The following is a 22,114-nucleotide window of genomic DNA, read 5'->3' as shown; positions in this document are numbered from 1 at the left end:
GCAGGAAGATCTATAGTCTTCTGATGCTTACATCACCTTAATTTCACATTTTTTGGATTTACACATTCTCTATGCTTATGTTTCCAACTTCTCTACAGTGGCAACACCCACGATGATATGCTACTTGCTAAACTTGAGACCATGTATACTGGTTCTGGTGACTCTGGTTCTTCAATAGTTAGTTTCTTCAATTACTTCTCTCTCGTGTTCGAATTTCTTGTCGCCAAAGCCATAATATATTGTTTTCATTTGTTTTCCTTTTTTTATGCCATATTTTTTTTCATCCTTTTGGCTAGCTTAGCTTGTGCCTTCTGGACTTGAGTGGGAGAAGCAATCTTGCAGTGTAGTGACCTTATAGTTTATCTTCTCTGCGTGCTACTGACCAAAGATGAGGGAGAAGAAGACTATATAATGAAAAGACTATTTTACCCCTTAATCTAACGCCTAACAAACTGAAGGTTAACGGAAGGACCCTTGCCGGAACAAATTTAATAGTCAAGTGTTTTTTTCGTCCAAATTAAAAGACGAGGACCAATTTTAAAAAATCAACATAGTCGGGGGACCATTGCTGGAATTAACTCTTGTTATATGTATTCACGTAAACATTAATATGTGCTAATTAGAGGTGACTACCTACCTAAATCATTGTTTTTTGAATTGGAGTAAAAATTTAACTTCTAGTGCTAATAGATTAGACTTAGCAAGTTTTCTTTCTCGCCGAGTAATCCCAGCTGAGTTGGTAAGATAGTTGGTTTAGTAACTACAATATTCCATGTTGACTCATCGTGAGAATTGACTATTGATTTTTTTTTTTTCTGTATGAGTCAGCCAACTATGTGCACCTAAGCTGGTTTACCTCTATATGGTCATTTGCTTATTAGGGTTAGAAGGTTGGCTTCACCTAAAGCGCACTCTCGAGTAGTAGTTGCAGGTTTTCTCGTAAATCAAATGTAAGAAAATGAGTTATTTGCTATTAACAATTATAAAGATAAGGTCAAATGATCTTTTTGCAAGAAATTACTCTTGATAAGTACCAAATATCTAATAAGAATTTTGGCGTAGGTAAACTCCAGTGAAATAGTGAAAATAATAATTAAATAAACAAAATAATCGAAACCCAGTCCAATAATAAAATATAAAATACCAATCAAACAACACCCACTATGTAAAACATCAAAAAAAATCTGCAAGCATATGTATACAAGTACACATAACTTTTTTTCAAAAAAAAAAAGCACACATAACTTATAATCAAGTTTGAAATGTTGGATTCAAAATTATATAATAGGCGGTCTTGTCACATGTACATAAAAAGAAATGGAGAATATTAAATTGGTTGCACAATAAGTGCAATCACATGGCGCTGTGTGTGGTCTGTCGCGAAAACAACATGCCATGCCAATCGGCAATCGCCCATTGCCACATCCGGTTTCCTACCAAGCCTTCCTCTGCCAATTCAACGTGATTCATGGACCAAGTACACTCTTCACTCTTCCCAATCTCACCCTTAACCCTTCACCTTTATACTATTTTGAAGTTTAGTACCAAAATTTAATGACTCCTCACTACTTCTGTACTCAAACTGAATGGAGGAAGAAGTAAATCGCGTGATATGCTTTAACTGATTTACATGTCTTCAAATTTTATACATAATTCAAATTATGTATCATGCAATTACTAACAAAGTAAAGCTGATAAACTTATTTTGAATTGGTTAACTGACTAGTTGAACTGTGCCTTGAACCACTTTATTCTATTCAAGAGTTTGAATCAACTACTAAAGACCCTTCACTACTCCTGCCCTAAAGTAAGGTGGTGGAGGTGATGTGCTTCAACTAGTCTATATGCTCCAAATGGTAACCTCACTTGGTCACCCCTTTCGGAGCTTAAAAATTATATTTATAGATAAGCCGTTAATAATGATAAGTGGTAACGAAATGATTAAATTAATCAAAATATTGAAACTATAATAATAATAACAACAACAATACTAATAGACCATTTATAATATTAATACAGAGCCAAATTGGTATTTTTTGTTAGTTTCATCTTTTGTGCTTTTGTGCCTTTAGGCTTTAGCTCTAACTACCACATATCCTCACCGCCGATCTGCATTGCTGAATAAGTTTTGTAACTACATATATACTACATGCCACTGCAAATATGCATGCGCATTGTCATTCTATATTTTATGTTTTTCTATATTTATAGTACTACCCTAAACTTTATATTAAAGGATAATTTTTTATTTATTTTTGTTTTTTTTTTCCACCAAAAAGTGATAATTTAAATAGGAATTGAAGAGTTTAAGTCTGGTGAATTAATCTAAATGGGGTTCAACGGAAATTTATAACTTATTGGATTAATCTTATCTCATAACTTAATTAGTTTAAACGATCATTTTAAAGTCTTGTTTCAACGACAATGTGAAATTTAAATTTTATTGGGAACTTGGGGTCACTGAGGAGATCCCGTCATCCCAATGTGCAGAGTGTACATACAGGGTGAGGATATGAGAATTGGCGGAGCGACTCATAATTTATCTCATAATATATTAAAAAAAAAAAAAGAAAAATTTGTACTTTTCATCCCTATGTTATAAAGTAATTGTATGGATCGTCCATACTTGTTGGTCATGTTCACTTATCGTCCATAAGTTATAACTGCTTTGTAAGTTTTGTCTTTTTTCTTTTTCTAGTAAAACATTAGAGAAAGAAATTTACATCGCCTAGTTATAACTTAGACACAAAAACATAAATACATGTTACAAGAAAGAAAATTTACAAATATATAACTTAGAAATACAAGGAGGGAGCACAACTAACAAATATGAATGAATCTTACCCAATTGAATAATGCACCGTCATGCCTCGTCTATCATATATACTCTAGAACTATAACCGCCCGCACTCTGGACAAGACTGTTAACCAACCTCTCTAAGTGCGCGCTCACTCCTCCTTCTCTCACTCTGCCGCCGTGCCGCCCAATCGCCGACGTTCACAAATGCTACCGCCAAAATCCGACCTCCGTGCCAACTCGATGCCGCGTGTGGTCACGCCATCGGAGAAAGTGATCGTTGCAGTGAAAGCGGAGAAGGTGATCACCAAAGCCGCGCTGGCCTGGGCTCTGACTCACGTCGTGCGTCCCGGTGATTGCATTACGCTTCTCGCCGTTTATTCGGAACGGAAAACCGGTAACGCATTTTTCCTCCTAATTTTTCGGTTTTTGTTAGCGGTTAACAGCTAAGCAAATCAAACGTGAAATAAAAAGTGTTTTCCGTCCATTTTCACTGTCTTTGCAGAGAGGAAGAGTTTTTGGGGGTTTCGGAAGCTGAAAGGAGACTGCCGCAGTGGTGACCGAGTGAACTCGTCGCCGGATCGGATATGTCAAATCACCGACTCGTGTTCTCAGATGGTTCTTCAATTTAACGACCAAATCGATGTGAGTGATGAGTGAATTACTCAACTACCACTCCTTTAGATTCCATACTTTGAACTTCCCCGTTGACCTGCTCTTGGACAATAGAGTAATTTACCATTGCCTGAAATCTATGAAAATGGTAGAAATGTGTACTTGTGTTTTGTTTTATTATTTCTTTTTTAAAAATGAAATCTAAAATAATATTATAATTTCTAAACTTTTTTAGTTGCAATGTTAACTTTTGGAGTACTAAAGACAGTGGAGAAAAAGCACACATTTTCCATCTTATACCAGATATAATAAAATTTTGAGTATTTTTATTTATTAACTTTTGTTAGAAGTGTATATTGTAAAATTATTTATATCATTTATTCTAAAAAAGTGCATAACATTTTGCGACATATTAAAAAGATAATGTATATAATCATATAGCTTAAAATTTGTACTGTCAATTACTGTTTCCTATTAGACAAGCAGGACAACTATGTCCTTCTGCTGATTCCAGGAAAGAGCAGAGGCATGTGTGCTCTGCTGTAATTTAGTTGTACAACATTTGTATAACAATTGTATTGGAAGCAAAAACTCGTAGTGTTTATCCTTGCATAATAAACATATCTAATATTTATCAAGTGACAAGATATAAATCGTTGCAATTTGATTACAGGTCAGAGTGCGGATTAAGGTTGTGTCAGCCAATTTTGCTGGTGCAGTGGCTGCTGAAGCGAAGAGCAATGCGGCTAGCTGGGTCATACTGGACAAGTAATTAAATATAAATGTATTTTCTTTTTCTTAGTGCATATTAGCTCATGAGATTCCTCTTCCCAGTTGTGCTCATATTTTCTTGCTTTGCTTCCACACCCAAGACTTGGCACATCAATAAGTTTAGGATTAGAAAGCAACATTTTAACAGAACAGAAAAAGAACAGTTATTGTAGCCTACTGGTCCTGCCCTCAGAGCCAACTAAGAATTGAAATGTTTGTCAGGTTTTAGATGCCATTGTCTTTCTGTTGTTTTGGTGTGAACTGTCATCAAAATATTTACTGTGTTTGATGTAGATATATAGGCTTATTCACAAGTGTTTAACATGTTTGTCTTCTTCCTGTTCACCTATGTTTTATGTGAACTGGACCAAAAATTTCAAACCATTGTGATGTTCATGCAATGCTGCCACACTTCAGCTAGCAATTTAAGTTAGTATTTGCACTTTAGATGGTAGTTAGAGTTGCTAGAAATGTGCCCGAGTATATAAATTTTTATTTTTTAAATTTTTATTTTTTCATTTTTCCCTATTTCCACTATTTGCTACTTTTTCATGCTTCTGATCTCATTTTGGTTTATGTGTTCTCTGAAATTAAAACTACCAACTCAATTCTTATTTTCTAAGACAGAAAATTGAAACAAGAACGCAAGTTTTGTGTGGAGGAACTTCGCTGCAATATTGTAGTCATGAAGGGTTCCCAGCCAAAGGTCCTTAGACTCAATTTAGGGTGCTCGGATGAACCACAAACGCCTTACGTTTCTGCTGAGGCTTCACCTGTTTTGGATAATCGAAATTCATATGGGCATAGGATGAAACATTCTACTCCTGTAAGCAGTCCCGAGGATCAAAGTCCTTTATACATGAGAACTCCAGTAGAAAATTTTACCAGACAAGACTCATTTCTTTTATATCAGCACAATCCACTATACGAAGGTCCTAATAAAGCAAAGTTCTTTTCAGCCCATAAAGACAATGAGTATGATGATCAGCTTAATGCAATGGATTCAGTTGGGGAAAGAATTATAACTCTATCATCTTTCCAAAAGTCTGAAACTGAGAGTCGTGAAAGAATTTTTTGGATTCCTCAGAACCACATAATTGATAAGAACCTTTCAACAGTAGAAAGCCAAATAAACACCTCTGGGAAGGACAAAAATACTATTACTTCCAGAAATGAACATGATAATTTTTCCCCACACAATCAAGGTTTGATGAGGAGGGACCAAAACTTTGAGATAGATTTTGTCAACTCCAGCATCAGGGAGGCAGTCTCTTTAGGTAGAACCTCTTCAAAACCTCCTCCTCTGTGTTCAATTTGTCAACTTAAAGCCCCATCTTTTGGGAAGCCCCCTAGACAGTTTCTTTATGAAGAACTAGAGGAAGCAACAGATGGGTTCTCTGACACAAATTTTCTGGCTGAAGGAGGGTTTGGTTTGGTTCATAAAGGGATTCTGAGGGATGGATTGGTGGTTGCTGTAAAACAGCTCAAGTTTCTAGGTTCTCAAGCTGATACTGATTTCTGTAGGGAAGTGCGAGTATTGAGTTGTGCACAGCATAGGAATGTCGTACTTCTGGTTGGTTTCTGCATCCAACAAAACAGGAGATTATTAGTATACGAGTATATATGCCACAAGTCCTTGGACTTTCACTTGCATGGTACATTCTGTTTTTCTAGTATTTTTTGCCATTCAACCTACATGTTAGCTTCTAACTGCGAGTTAGCAAAATATAATAAAGATGCTCCAACATATGACAGGAAAAAATAGAACTACTCTAGATTGGCACTCAAGACTGAAGATAGCTATTGGCACAGCTAGAGGCTTACGCTACCTTCATGAAGATTGCAGAGTAGGATGTATAGTTCACAGGGATTTGCGGCCAAAGAACATCCTCCTAACTCATGATTTTGAACCTTTGGTAACTATTAATTGATGGCTCTTGGGAATCATTTTGTTTCTATAATCAATTGTATCATGCTTGTTTCTAAAAGAACCGTTTAAAAGCTATATGTGTATAGAAAGACCTATTTAAGGAAAAAGGGTGGTGAAGTCTTCTGCTTTCATTGTAAAATATGTATTCCTTAGAAATTGATAGAAATCACATGGATCTAATAACATGTTTCCTCATTTAAGGTTATGGATTTTGGGCTTGCACGGTTGCACAGTGAATGGGTGTTTTCTGATGACAAGCACCTTCTTGGAACTTCAGGGTACATTTTCAATACTAAAGCATATTGTGTTTTGCATTGGTTAACTTTGATAACATTGTTTCAATACCTTTCAAGGTACCTGGCACCAGAATTCTTCACTGATGGAAAGGTTACAGAGAAAGTTGACATATATGCTTTTGGCCTTGTGTTGTTAGAGCTGATTACTGGTAAAAAAACGAGCGACTTTCTATATTACAAGGGGCAGAGCCTTTTACTGGAGAATTCTTACCCTTCAGCTACGGTGGAACCAATTCATATTTTAGCACATAAGCATCAGTTGCTGGATTCCAATTTGGCTTCAACACAACTTCATAACTTACCCCGGGAACTACAGGCAATGGGTTTTGCAGCGTCATTGTGTTTACAACGAGAACCTGACTTGCGTCCTCCTATGTCCAAGGTTTTCCCATGTCTTTATTCCAAAACAAAAGTACTTCAAGTATTTACCCTCTGGTTGTTAAACCAGTTTCCTTTGTTGCGCTAGAGATTTATACAACTATACAGAGTGAGTATTCTTCAACTATATTTTTGGGATGAAAAGGTTCTCATTTTTTTAATGTTCATATTTAGGTCCTTAGAGTACTAGAAGGAGGGGCTACAGTCCTGCCACTGGATTTAGACTCGAATTTGGTCAGCAATAGAAGTAGCCAAATGCAAGGCGTGAACATAAGCAGCCGTCCAGAACCAAGGAGGCATTCTCGCCGACTTTCATACTGACACAACATTCTGAAAACTTGGTGCTACTCTGAAGATGAGTGCCTGGTAAGATATCATTCATTCTTTTAGGATCTAAGTTAGGTTGTAATACTTCACTTCTTTTGCAATGCATTGGAGAAGAGGTATAAATGAAATGACTGAAACATTTTCTTTGTGACTAGGAAATACAGACATTAGATGACAAAGATATAACTGTATAACTGTATGTAATATTCTGTTCCTGCTGTTAAAAAATTGCTCCACGCTTTCTTTAATAAATCCCAGTTTCCAGCCTTCATTACCACTGTGTACAAGTCGTTTACCCTCCTGTCATTTTTTCTGTGCTGACCAAGTTCCATTCTTGTAAACTTATACGAGTTTAAAAGGAATTATGTATATATATATAAGCATTAATATGCTATTTATTCATTATCTTCTTGAATCACGGGCATCTTGTCAAAATATTTTATTGGCCCATTGTTGCAGGGGTGTTATATGGCCCTTACAATATTTGATCACATGCATCTTGACTTGTTGAGATTTTGTTTGGATATTGTGAATCTTTTGACATTCTTCTCCTCTTTGTCTCTTTTCTTTCATCGAAGAAGAAAATGCATTCTTTAACAGCAAATTTTGTGAGTGGAGAACCAGCTATGAATAATTTAAACACAGTCATGTAATATAGACCTTATTATCATGTCAATGACAAGTTGTAGGGGCCTCATAGAACGTGCTTGCATAATCAAGAATCACATTGACAAATCTGTATTTATTATATTTATTATGATTGATTGATTTGTCTGCTTTCTCTTGTTCTATATTTCTTCATTCATGCTTGAATGTCAGTGTTAGAACATTCTTAAAAAACTATTACACTTAATAGAAGTAAATCTCATCTTGTGACGCAAAAGATCACAAGGAACCTTGTGTTGAATTTGTAATATTGTGATTATGTCAACAGTCTGATAAACTTGGCTAGGGTTGTCCTAAAGTAAATCGTAAGATATCGTAACAGTACTATCTACAAATTAGTACTTCAAAATTGTAATGAAACAAGTATAATTAGAGGAACCAAATTACCTTATATACAAAGAAAAGAAAGGAAAAAAAATCTCATATATATAATTCTATTGCATAAAATTACCCTTCAATAATTATGCATGTAAGAGATTGACTGACTATAGTGTACTAGTACAACATTTCATAAACTGGACGGTTGAATCTTCCAGTCTGTACGGACCCAACACGAACCGGCAGGGTTTTGATGGAACAGAGGGAGGCGGTGTTCATGAATTCTACGCCATTCCCATCTTCTGCAAATCAGGTGCGGCTTCAGAAACACTCCACACCTTCACAGACTTATCTAAGCTCCCACTATAAACCACCCATTTCCCTGTCGCCTCCTGGTCCTCATCCACCGTCAGGCACTTAACCGGTCCATTGTGACCGGTCAAGATAGAGAGGCACGTATGAACCGACCCGACCCTCCTCCAAACACATATAGTCTTATCCGCCGAGCCACTGAATATGAGGTTCCCGGCCGCAGCGAGACACAGCACGGCCAGCTTGTGCCCCTTGAGAACCCCCCCGTGGGACAACTGCTTCTCGTGTTCCCAGAAGTTAACGACCCCGTCGGATGACCCGCAGTAGAGAACCGACCCCTGCTTATTAACGGCCAGCGCCGTAACGGCGCACTCCTGGTTCAGCAACGTCTGTAAGTACACATGCTTAGTCCCTTTCCCCGCTATTTCTCTCTTCCATACCTTAACACTCCCGTCGGCCGACCCGGTGTACACCATCCCCTCCACGCTCGCCACCACCGAGTTCACCGCGTCGTCGTGCGCCTTCACGGACTCAACACATTTCGAGCTCTCCGTCTTCCACACCTTAAAAGTCCTGTCCCACGACGCCGAGTATAAAAGCCCGTCCTCCGAATCCATACTCAAGCTCGAAATCGCGTCGGAGTGCTTTATATACACCGCGCTCCTCTTCAACGACGCCTTGAAAATATCAAAAAACGTCGGCATCGTCCCCACCCGCTTATACACCCCCGGGTTCTTCTGATTCACCTTCCACACCCGAATCTTCCCGTCCTGGTGCCCCGTGAAAATCCTATCCCCGGATATCACAATCGCCTTCACCAGCCCACTATTAGACTTAAACGCCGCGAATTCCTTCATATCCTTCCACACCCGAATATTCTTGCTGTCGGATCCCGTGTACAGAATCTTATCCCGGGAAGCCAGGGAATATATATGCCCTTCCTCCCTCACCAGCGACCCAATTAGGCAATTCTGCGGGAGATTCTGCGCCGCATTGTTCATCTCTCCCCCCACCCCGCCCCCGGTTTGCGACCATGGAGACTTGGCGAACGGCGAGTTCTGGTTCCACGGCGACAACATCGGCGGCGACCCATCCACGCTCAACCGGACGTTAGGATCGTACGCGGAGAAGCTGCTCTTGCGGCCGTTTAAATCCTCGTCGGTTTGGCCCACCGGCATGTTGGGATCGGAATGCGCCATTTTATTTATAGGATATCTATCTATCTATCTATCTTTGTTCTTCGTTGTTGCGGTGTATTATATTATCATATACTCCAATCCCAATCCAAATTCCACCATGGAAATGAAGACAGAAAGATTGCAGGGGGAGATAATGAAGAAAGGTGAGGGAGGAAGCAGAGGCAGAATTGATTGAATGGGAGAGAGATTTTATAGGGAATGAAGAATAATATAGGAGAGGCGGGAGAAGAGAGATGACTTATGAATTTATGATGTTAATTGGCGGCTGACACCTGTAGATTATTTCGATTCGAATCTTTATTATCAACTAACAATCATTCAATATTTAATTATGATTTTATAATGATCGAACTCCTCAGTTGATGCACTCCATTTTAATTTGTCCCCCCTAATATGTTGCATGTGAGGATGGCGTACCAAGTTTTAATTGGTTGATGGCAAGCTTTGTGAATGAAATTAAAATTTGTATGTACTTCCCAGGCAATTTAAATCATGGAAATTTATTGACCAGCAATCAAGCTTAGACCCTTTCTCCTCTACATAAACATTGATACGCACAATAAATATCACTTGTAAACATGCATGATTGTAGTAGGCGCTAAGCGGTTGAGTTAGGCGCCATATTTGTAAGAGTGCTTGTAAGTCTAACTAAGGTGTCCCATATATGCAATGATGCATCCCAATCAATAAAGTCGTGAAGATCTTGGGGATTGATTAAAAATCTAGCATAGTCATTTCTAGCTAAAAATAGCAAAATTTGGCATGTGGCATTGTGGACTGATTTCCGTTGGGCCATTATAGTTTAAAAATCAAATTTATTAAGAAATTCATTTTACAAAAACTCATAACAAGCGAAAATAATCACGACAAACTAGTTGAGAGTTGGACTGTCGTAAAATAGTCAAACACTCCACATGGGTCTGGAGACCTATTTCTAGTGATAGTCGACGAGGTAGGAGTTTGATCCCTACCACGAACGTTAGGGGATTAAATTTGAGTTCCTTGAGCCCAAAAGCAAATAATTTAGTGTTAAGTCTTAAAATTAAAATACACAATTTACTTTCTCATTGTTCTGAAAAAATGTGACATTTAAGATATAATTTGGCAAAACCCGAAAACTTGAGACCAAATTCGTTATGTCATTTGTGACTACAAAGGTCATTATTGGTGTTGGCCCATTGGCTATTGGGTAGTTAGTGAAATTTGGTTTCCCCAGGCACATGTCAGCAGCCAATTGAAGTTAACTTCCCCACTACCATCTCGTGCTGGTAGCAAAAACCAGGTGCGACGTTCTAGAAAAAAATGTTTGTTAACCTGTCGCTATATATGATGTGGGATTCTGCTACACGCAGATGTATAAAAGATACATTCGACGACTGCTGTCCTATGATAGGACGCCGCGTGTGGGGTTGATGACGAAAACCATTGCATGTACGATAATGGAGCTATAAGTAGAAGAAAAATGTTTGATTGAAGTCTGGTTTTGGTATTTGTTTTTGGCAATTGGCATGTGGGATTTTAATCACTTCTTCATCTTTCACTCTACACATGGTTCTTGATCAATGAAGGTGAATATCGATCATGTGGGTGACATGAAGACCCACCTAGCTAAGAGATAGATAACGTACTCTTAAATGTAATTTTTTTTTGAGTTCGACTGTGTGATAATACAGAATTGATTTAATTGAGGAATAAGTTTGGTGTAAGACTGTCTATGTGTAATACTTTTTAACTAAAATATAATACTTTTTATGGATTCATAAAAAAAAATATTACATTTTAGCTAAAGTGTTACACATCATATTAGATGGTCTTACATGTACAACACTCGTTTTTAATTGGTTAACATAATTTTTTGTTAAGTTTTAACAATTCTATATAGTCATGGGTGAAAAGATCAGAGCTACTAAAGTAACAATTTATACAAAATTATTTCTTTTATCAATAAAATATAATAATAATAATAATAATAATAATAATAATATATAATGGCCTTTCTCTTAAAAATTGCAATTCTAACTTGTCAAAATTACAAATTTTCAAGCACATGTCACATTGTCACCCTTAAAAATAAAAATAAAAATAAAAATAAAAGTCCATGTAGGCTTTGTAAAGAAGGAAATGAGTGCGGATGGCCTAACCACTTTCCTCCTATATAGTAGAAAATTATTTTAAAAGAAGGAAAAAATAGAATAAAAAAAGAGTGAGTATGATGTTACTCACATGTAATGTTATCCTAATTTAAAAGTACCAATTTGAAAACATGGTACTTCAGCAATTCACCACTACATAGGTTAATTATTAATTATACATTTATACAAATATCACTATATAATAAAATAGCCATGAATTCACGATGATATAGTGTAAACTTCGTCCCGCTTTATAATTCTAGCTGATAAAAAATTACAATGAGAGTTGTGCATAATTTTCATACCTGAAGGTTATTATGAGTTAAATTATATTCTTTTCAACACGTTTTTAATCAAACTCATGAATCTATTACAAAGATTGATGAAATACAGACTATTACACAATACTGAGATATGCCTCTAGCTCTTAATTTCTTGGATGAAGTTTCACCGCCCCTTCTGATAATCTAATTTCTAAATTAGAAAGGTTGTCTGTACTGTCCTCCATGGAATCTATCCACCGACCAGTCTGACACTCTTGCTTTCTTTGTCGTCTCCAACAAGATTCCTTATTATTGTGTGTATATATATATATATACCTATATCCAAACCCATACTCCCACTAAAATCTGATCTGATCTATAGATTCTTCCATATCTTATTATCTCAGAAAAACAGAAAGATGAGCTCCATAGTCGACACCAAGAAGAAGAAACAGCAGCAAATATCTGCAGAAGAAGAAGAAGGCGAAAACAACACTACCCAGAACTTCGTGACAAGGCATATACAGTTGAAGCAGGCGGCGAACTCCGGCGACACGCTGAACAAAGACGTGGTTCTCCGGCGCATCCGTCACCGGCGGAGAGTGAACAGGCTCAAATCCACCGTCAAAGCTTTTCTGGGCTTCGCTTCATCCTCTTCCTATAATAACAAGGATAATAAGCATAATAATAATAAGCAGATGATTAGCTGGGTTGATGATGCTTTTGCAGCCCCTTAGCTTAATCGTTCTTAATTAATTATGTAATTAATTAGTGTTTGTAATATATGTTTTCAGTACCCCTTGTTATGTTTTATGTGAGCATTTGTTGATTGTTAGTGAGTGGTAGGTGTAGAACTCAAAAAGTTTTGTGAATTATTATGAGTAGTTAAATGTAAATTTATTTGTATATAATTGTAAAAGATATGAATAGATATTGTGAAAGGTGCTCAGATAAAGTATGGAATAAGAAGAAGGAATAAAATAGTAAGTTATTGGTCACTCGGGGTGAGCCAAGGAAAAAGCATATTATATTATTTAAGTTCGCAAATTATATTTTCCTTTTTTATTTACAAGTAAATACATAATTATCACTACTTGAAAGGTGCACACTAGATGAAATTAAACTTGCATTGTAATTTTAGTTGACAAAAAATCATAAGGAGGTAAATCAGTTTAGATTGTTCATAACTGATCAACTCAAATCAAGTGTTGAATTGGCTCTTTTTGATTTACAAAAAATTTAGTTTACAATCACTACTCGAAAGGTGTGTTCTATGAAACTCGTCTTTTAGTCCTAGTCGGCAAAGATGTTAGGACTCTACCGTCATAGTTGTATTCTATCTCTTTGTTAATATCTTCTATATATATTCTTGTACACAATACAGTTTCAGTTATTGAATGATACAAAAATTACGTTCTCATCAAAGAGTCACAATGAGATAAACCAGCTTAGGTTGCTCATAGTGGACCAACTCAAATCAAGTGTTAGCCCGGCCCTTTTACAATACACATATGTTGCATTTATATCATAGACAATCTAAACATTTAGATGTTATCAGGAAGTATGTCATATCATGTGTAATACGATGGTTGTGTCTCACTGAATCGCGGTAGACATTTGTTTATGAGAATATAGGACGGTTAGTTATAAAAATCTCACGTCTAAAGAGTAGTAAAGAGATCGGTTGAGATCGAAACTTACGAGTAACATGATTCAAGGCTCGGGCACTCAGTTCACCTTGCTTCACCAAACTATGGGTATGAATCAAAGCATCTTCCCAAATGCTTTGTCGGGTCGGATTGAGAAGAATCAGACCTTTCCTTCGTACCAATTACCAATTAAGTCCAACAAAGTGGGTATAATATAATATTGAAAGAGGAAATGAAGGGAATAAATTCCCACGGATGAAAGTGGTGATTATTATGTATTTTTATGGGAAATCTGCAAGCAGTTTCCGTGAGTGATACCATAAATATTTTAATCATGAACATTTTATATTATACATTTAAATTTTACAATAAAGATTATAACAAAACACAAAAGATCGGAGTAATCTTTAATTTATTCTATCCAATCTGGAATTTGGGATTTGTCGTAATTAAGAATTTTGTACGTGTTGACAAAGACTTCCCCCTGCAATTTCGGGTCTGGTCGTCCTCCGACTTCGGAAAAGGTTAGATTGCCATTAATGAAAGCTGAGCTTGAATTCTCAAGTTTTACAAAGAGCATTAATGGCCTGTTTGGTTGAGTGTAGTTTGGGGAGCATTGAATTGCAATTCAATGAATAATTTTTAAATTACGTTATTTGATTGGAGGGAATTGCAATTTATGAGGCAATTTTGTTGGTGTAAAGATAATTTTGCCCCTCCTCTCATACCTTTTGTCTTTTTCTAAAAAAAATTTTTTTGAAAGAATTATTATTATTATTATTACTACTACTATGACTATAACATAAGGGTGTTTTAGTCATTTTGTAGCGTCTTATCTTTCAATTTCCTGTATTCTTATTTCTGCCTACCAAACATTGCAATTCCCATCAAATTAGAATCATTTTCCTCCCTAATTCCCTCCTCCCAACGAAATGTCTGGTAAATATCACAAATGTATGTATATATAGATCAAAAATATTTTACTTCTGTCACATGCATATGCGTAGTGGTATGACTGGTTGACTAGTTGCATGACTCGTGATTTACCTCTAACTTTATGAATGGGGGCTGTGGCCTATGAACTTAGAATTAATTTCTTGAAGTTGAGATCTGTATAAAACAAAACAAAAAAAAAAAAAAATTGCGTTGCCAAGAATACCTACTTTATCATTTTTGGTTCATTCACTGAGCACTGCACCGAAAATGATGCATAAAAAGGTTTTGAAAAAAATAAAATTATTGTTTTAATTAATATTCTTGTAAATGAAATTAATTGTTCACCTTACATTAACAACTTGTTTTAAGCATTTAGAGTGCATGTACTAAATATTCTGATTCGATTTAGGAGTCACCTAATATTCTTAAAAATCTTCCAATTCATTCCCCTTCTCAAGCATGATACCATACTCCTAAACCCTAATAAATGATTGTCAATTGATATATATATATATATAGCCGTCCATCTATCCAGATTCAACTGATAAAAACATTGTTTTTTTTTTTTTTAAATGCGGTGGAATTTTCATAAATAATTGAACTTTGAAGTGTAAGTAAATTGTGTTAAAAGTGCAAGTAAGAATTTCATAGAATGCATCTAAGTGCAAGTAAAATATATTAAAAGTGTAAATAAAATGTATTAGAAGTGCACCAATATAATATACACCGAGCAACAATATCAAGTACATTTAACGCTATCATTAGATGCATCAATGTGAAAAGAAAAATTACTTCCCCACCCAACCCACCCCTAAAATAATTTTTTTTTAAGTAAAAAAATTCATGCATGAAAGTGAATTGCAATTACCCTTTCCTTGAGGACAAGGTATTTGACAAGCCAAAGGTATTCACACCATATTTTCAACCTTTCCACACGGGTACAATTACATACCTAAAAGTTACAATCATCCTTAGAATTTTAGAATGTACATGCACCTCTTATTTTTGACTTTGAATATAATGTGACACAAACTAATTAATTTTTTTATCTAATATCCAAAAGATGACATATAAAGTTAATTTCTCCACTTTTAATGTTCACATCTTAATTAGTTAAAAGGATTTTTGCTAATCCCAAAAGTGATACAAACTCTTGTTTAATTGAGAATCTTCAATTTCTTACCACTATTAAGTATTTATAACACTTATTGACAACTCATGTATTATCTGACGACTTCATCATGTATTAAAAGAAGAATAAAGTAAAAGAACCTTGAAATGAATGGTCAAGTAAGTAAAATATTATTCTTGTTGACGGAACTAATTGACCCGGGGTATGCGTTATTATGATCGGATCAACTTAGTTCGCATAGAATATAAGGATAAAATAGACAACGAGTAGAATCGTATCATTAGTATTGAATGGATAAATGCTAGAGTATTACAAGTAGTTTGAAGAATAGAACATGTTCTGTATTGTAAGAAAATTGAGTATGAATTCTAATACTTGGGCAATAGTAATTTATACAAGAAAGAAGTCTAACCAACCTAGCTAGAAATGTGCCAGATCATGAGATTAAATCAAGGTTCACATGGTGGGTCGCGAGACTAAGTCAACACCCACCATTCCAGGCCCAAAGGCGGACTTCGGGTCCTGGACCTTTCTAGGGCCGCTAAGATTATCTTCTTGGGCCCTAGGCTATGCTTTCCGAGACCTTGAGTCTCTATTATTGGGTCGTTTCTAATATCTCCGTCACTCGTACCAGATATCATGAGTGCCCACAATGTCTTATGTAGCTATAATTAAATTGTAAAAAGAAAAAAGATTTAGGCTGCATTATAAAAACATTGATTATGCATCATTATTATATATAATTACGTGATGAATGAATCAAAAGGTGGGACACGACACAATAGACGACTATAGTTGTATTGTAGCCTAAATTTGAATGCGGTTTGGTCAAATGACTCACAAATTTGTTCTGTTCCCCCTGTGATTATGCCGTCCATATGTTTCTCATTTTCTTTTTGTCTTCCTCATCCTCTACTTTCCTCCCATGACTAAACTACTGTTCCAAGAATGATACTAAGTTTCATCGTTTTCTTGATTTTCCGATCAACCGCCGTTTCCGCCGCCGCCTGCAACAGATCATGCGGCGGCCGTGTTTCTCCGGCGGAGCTTCCGTCCCCGTTTGGGTTCTCCGCCGGCTGCAAAATCCGCCTGAACTGCACATCCGGCGGAACTCCGGCCGTCCACGACTTCCCGGTCTACGACGTGACCGCCGACAGCATTCTGATCAATCTTCCGGCGAAATGCGGGCGACCCATTTCCGCCGCCGGAGCGCTGTTCACGGCGAACTACGCGCCGACCCGGAAAAACGATATTCTCCTGCAGAATTGCAGCTCGCCGGAGACCGATTGCCGGGTCCCGTCGACGGAGATTCAGACGCGGTTCGACCTCCTCGATTGCGGGAGCGGGATGGATAACATTAGCTGTTACTCGGAGAAGACTAAACCCGCCGGAAAGTTTATTCATTTTGACGGATTGATGAAATCAGGGTGCAAATCTCTGTTCTCCGCCGTGGCCGTGAAGTCTCTGGGCGACACTCCGGCGGTGGCGATGGATATTCAGGTGGTTCAGTTGGAGTGGTGGCTCACCGGAGACTGCCGGTGCTCTAAGAATGCTAAGTGTACTAGAATCGGGCGGGTGGGTTATCGGTGCCACTGCTTTGAAGGGTTCGCCGGAGATGGTTACCAGTCTGGATCCGGTTGCCGGAAAGGTACGGTAATTATTTTAAAGCATTTAATTTTGTGTTCGTTCAATTCATTTCAATGGCTTAGGGTTGGATCTTGGCTTAATTAATGGATTAGTTGATGAATTAAATTAATTAATCCAAAGAATGATAAATACAGTTAAATTACAAATTCTACTCCGATATATCACAAAATTGGGTTAATTTATGTTTTAGTAGCTCAACTATTTGGTGTATTTTTCTTTTTCATTTTTGGTTACCAATTTTAAAATTGATCAAATTTTGTACTAAAATTTGAATTATTTTTTATACAAAAAGAAACACAGTCTAAAATTTAAATAAATATGGATTTAACAAGCTACAATATCTTGATTCTGGACTAAGATGAGGTCTGATCTCTTTAGGAAGAGTCTCGAAAATCTAAAGATCATTCATAATAACCTCAAAATGAGTAGTTTTTTTTTTTTTTTTTTTTTTTTAGGTTCCAACCAAGAGAGTGGAGGGGAAAAGGAAAAAACAAATCCAATGCACAAAAGAAGAAAAAAAAAAAAAAGAAAAAAGAAAACAGTTAACACGCCAGTCGGCGCATGCAGCGCACGCGCTTGATGGGTGCTATATGTGCGCGAAATGCGCAACACTACGCCTTTCTTCTAAATAATGTCATGAATGTATTTTATATTTTATATAATAGGGCATACTAAAAAAAACATATGACATGACTAGTAATTGAATGGAAGGGACAAGATATATATGTGACAAGAAAGGGGTGTGAAAATTGGGTTGACAAAAGGCTCATAATTGATTACAAAATTGGAAAAAGGATTGGGGAAAGGGAAATAGTTTAAAATTGAGTGCACCACTATGCTCTTGTCCCTTTTTGGATACTCTTTTTCCAAAAATCCTTAGAAAATGATAAAGCTTGGTCCCAAAGGAAAATGATGTATAGACTTTATAAAGGGGTAAGAAAAGGAAAAAAGGATGAAATAAGCCTCTATAAGCATGGTTGCAGTAGGCGCTAGTAGCGCCTAGCGCCTAAGCGGTCTAGGCGGTTCTAGGCGGCGACCTATAAAAACAAAAAATTAATTCATGTGTGTGGGTGTATGTCATATATTATATTATATATTACATATATATATATATCTTACTTCTCTTACTTATATAAATAAATAAATTTAAATACATATAAATATAATAATAAAATTAACAATGCCGACTCGCTCGAGTTAACTCGGCTAACTCTGTCGAGTTGGGCGAGTTAACTCGGTCAAATTCGGCCTAGCCGGCCGAGTTAGGCGCTAGGCGGCCACCTAGGCGGACGCCTAGGAATCAATTCGCCACGGTCTAGGAGCGCCTAGCGTCTAGGCTGGTGCCTAGGCGGCCTAGGCGGGGATTTTTGCAACAGTGTGACTATAAGTGAAACAAAACTATAATTATGTTCTCTAAATTTTATTTTATTTTTTAAAATGTTTTATTGAGGCTCATTAAATCACTAAAAAATTATAATTAAATTCTAATATGACTTATTTAACAAGTTACCAATGGTTTAGCATTTATTATACTTTCACATGAGCTATTATTTTGATGTGGCAATTACTTGACATATACAACATGGCAATGACTTGACATAATTTAGAAAATATTAGCAGAATTTTTTTTTAAAATAAAAATAAAAACATTAAATTTTTTTTTAATAAACTACCAGACAGAGACTTCCCGTCTTCATCCGGCAATTATTTTTATTATTTTTTGAACATTTTTATTTTATATTTACTAATATTTTAAAAATGCTGCTAAGTAATTGTCATATTGCCATACAGACAGAGTATCAAGACAGAAAATGCTGTATATTTAATATTATACGGAATAATTCTTTTGGGATTTGAATTTTAAAAAAATATTGTATTTTAATTGTTTGATTATAGTAGTATTTTTAAATTGAAAAGTTATTTTGAACCGGTCTATATATAGCATGTATTACATCAATATAGATAAAAGTTTAATTTGAATTCGATGATCGCAATGAGATTCTCGTAATTAATTTTCAAAGCTAATGTGTTAATAGTCTTTGTCGTTTATCATTTCAAGTATGTTTAACAATGTTACTCAAACTAAACGTGTGTTGTTGTCCAAACAGAGATCACAAAATGCAACCCTACTAAGTACCTCTCAGGCAAATGTGGAGGAACAACCAAAGTAGGTGTTCTAGTTGGAGGTAATTCAAGAACTTTCATTTCTTTAACATAGCAGTATTGTATGAGCATGTTAAGTGTTATATATATATATATATATATATATGTATATATATATATGGTTCAAATGCGGACAGCGTTTCTTGTAGGGGTCCACCATCAGGTATGCATAAATGCACCACATAGTGTTCGGAAATGCACCAATGCACCACACCAAAAAAATGCAAACCTAATGGTGCATTTCCAATCACTTTGTGGTACATTTATGCGTACCTAATGGTGAGTGACAGCATAGTCGTTTGGGAAGCACTCTCTGCACAGAAACTTGACCATATATATATATAAACATTGATGAACCTGTTTGGCTACTGTAATTGACTAGACTAATCGGTCCACACTTTTTACATGAGGGGATGTTCTCATTTGAGGCTCTCCTATTCATACAGTAGTTTTAGTTGGGACGGAACACATTCTTTAATTCTATTATGTTTCTAACAGATCCCAAATCCTTATTTTCCCCTAAACCATGAATGCAAAAACACCAACTAAAGTACATTTTTGCAGCATTATATATATTAACTCAAGCAAATCTTGTTTTCATGTGTTCCCAGGAGTTGTTGCGGGTGCTGTGTTAATGGTGACAGTAGGCCTAATCTGCTGCATGATTCGCCGGAGAATCACGCTGCACAACCGGAGCAAGAGGAGGCGGGAGCTATGCGCGACGACAGGGATAACAATTCCGGTCTATCCCTACAGGGAAATGGAGAAAGCCACAAACTTCTTCTCAGACAAGAGGAGGCTTGGCAATGGAGCTTATGGCACTGTGTATTCTGGGAAATTAACAGACCAAGAATGGGTTGCCATCAAGAGAATCAGGCGTAGAGGGATAGACAGCAATGAGCAAGTTATAAATGAGATCAAGCTTCTTTCTTCTGTAAACCATCCCAATCTGGTTCGTCTCCTGGGGTGTTGCATAGAGAAAGGGGAGCAAATTCTGGTTTATGAGTTCATGCCTAATGGAACTTTGTCCCAGCATTTGCAGAGGGAAAAGGGCAGTGGGCTTTCGTGGGCGGTTCGCCTCAAGATCGCCTCGGGAACAGCTCAAGCCGTTGCGTATTTGCACAACGCAATGCACCCGCCCATCTACCACAGAGACGTCAAGTCGAGTAACATCCTTTTGGACGACGAGTACAGGCCTAAAGTCGCAGACTTTGGCCTGTCCCGCCTTGGCCTGACCGAACTCTCCCACGTCTCCACAGCCCCACAGGGCACCCCGGGGTACGTTGACCCACAGTACCACCAGAGCTTCTGCCTGTCAGACAAGAGCGACGTCTACAGCTTTGGGGTCGTTCTGGTCGAGATCATCACCGGATTGAAGGCAGTCGACCTCACCCGCCCCCAGGACGAGGTGAACCTAGCAGCCCTGGCTGTGGACCGAATAGGAAACGGGTGCCTACACGAGATCATCGACCCATTGATCGAACCCCACAGCTGGTTCTCAGTGCACAAAGTTGCAGAATTGGCTTTCAGATGCCTGGCTTTCCACAGGGACATGAGGCCTTCAATGATGGAAGCTGCAGTGGAGTTGGAGCAGATCAGGCTAAGCGTGCAGGCGTTTCGCGAAGATTACAGCACTGCAGCTTCATCATCTGAAGCCTTATCGTCGTCGCGTTCATCTTCATCAGACGCCAGTGATAAACCACTCAGTGTGTCAACCGAGAAGCTCGAGATCGACTTAGGTTCATTTGCAAGTATGAATTCATTTGGAGAGGGCAAGCCTCGAGCATAACATATATAAATAATAAACGTACAGTCTCACTATTGGTTTAAGTTTTTAGTTGAGACAGAAACATATCCTTTAATTGTCAGTACTGTATATTTCCAGGTCTCAGTTTAGGATCCATGGCAGAGTGAACAAACCTCTCCACAATCAACCATTGCAATACAATATATATATTGATTGAACCTATGAACTACTACCATAGAAGTTGTGCATGCAGATTACGTTGACTGCATTTGTGTTTGTAATTACGAAGAAAACTCGCAATTACTATATGAAATTGATTGATACACTTAACTTTCCCTCAGTAGGATAGGGCTGCGTGGCCCAATAAGCTAATGAGAGGTACAGTTTGAAATTGTCCCCTTTAATTTGCTTCCAAAGGACGGCACTAAGGAGAAGGTGGAGAAGAGGGGCACATATTCAAAGGGCTACAATGGGCTAAGTGGACCAGACTAACCTACTAGTATAGAGCTTCTTTTTCTTCTCTTTTTTGGAGAGGGACCCCATGGTTGCCTTAAAGCTTGGTTTTTGTAAATCAAGGGCAATGGCTCCTTTTCATTTATATATACTAGTCCCCTTAATCACTATTATATACGGAGTATCTTATTGTTGTTACCTTGGGTCTAATACCCAATAATAATCAACACTAGAGAATTAACATTTTGAAGGATTGAATGTGCTCACTTGGTAGAGAGATTTATAACCTAACACAATTTGCACTATAGGAGCAACACTAACGTCTCATTTGTCCATCAACCACATCTTCTAATCAAGAAGCGTCACATCAACCACTTGAAACT

General features: G+C 37.1%; 3 protein-coding genes across 4 annotated transcripts; 2 read left to right on the top strand and 1 right to left on the bottom strand.

Annotated features, from left to right (window-relative positions):
• Positions 1 to 2,831: 2,831 nt before the first annotated feature.
• On the top strand, positions 2,832 to 7,366 carry LOC116027892 (inactive protein kinase SELMODRAFT_444075-like). Of its 2 annotated transcripts, XM_031269658.1 has the most exons (8): positions 2,832 to 3,194; positions 3,303 to 3,442; positions 4,086 to 4,180; positions 4,811 to 5,838; positions 5,939 to 6,099; positions 6,315 to 6,391; positions 6,467 to 6,791; positions 6,962 to 7,366. In XM_031269658.1, the coding sequence occupies exons 1-8, from the start codon at positions 3,005 to 3,007 to the stop codon at positions 7,106 to 7,108; spliced, it is 2,163 nt and encodes a 720-aa protein (XP_031125518.1). In that variant the 5' UTR covers positions 2,832 to 3,004; the 3' UTR covers positions 7,109 to 7,366. The 2 variants fall into 2 exon arrangements, with proteins under 2 accessions (XP_031125518.1, XP_031125519.1); XM_031269659.1 differs by lacking the exon at positions 2,832 to 3,194 and having other exon boundaries at positions 3,310 to 3,442; positions 4,807 to 5,838.
• Positions 7,367 to 8,189: 823 nt separating this feature from the next.
• On the bottom strand, positions 8,190 to 9,882 carry LOC116027893 (protein JINGUBANG-like). Its single transcript, XM_031269660.1, has one exon. The coding sequence runs from the start codon at positions 9,607 to 9,609 to the stop codon at positions 8,383 to 8,385; it is 1,227 nt and encodes a 408-aa protein (XP_031125520.1). The 5' UTR covers positions 9,610 to 9,882; the 3' UTR covers positions 8,190 to 8,382.
• Positions 9,883 to 16,557: 6,675 nt separating this feature from the next.
• LOC116027896 (wall-associated receptor kinase-like 14) lies at positions 16,558 to 21,603 on the top strand. Its single transcript, XM_031269664.1, has 3 exons — positions 16,558 to 17,369; positions 19,477 to 19,554; positions 20,143 to 21,603. The coding sequence occupies exons 1-3, from the start codon at positions 16,670 to 16,672 to the stop codon at positions 21,318 to 21,320; spliced, it is 1,956 nt and encodes a 651-aa protein (XP_031125524.1). The 5' UTR covers positions 16,558 to 16,669; the 3' UTR covers positions 21,321 to 21,603.
• Positions 21,604 to 22,114: the final 511 nt, after the last annotated feature.

The sequence above is a fragment of the Ipomoea triloba genome, chromosome 8, assembly GCF_003576645.1.
Source record: "Ipomoea triloba cultivar NCNSP0323 chromosome 8, ASM357664v1".
In the NCBI taxonomy this organism is placed as follows: Eukaryota; Viridiplantae; Streptophyta; class Magnoliopsida; order Solanales; family Convolvulaceae; genus Ipomoea; species Ipomoea triloba.
Note: the sequence above shows the minus strand (reverse complement) of the source record. Positions and strands in the feature narration are given on the sequence as shown.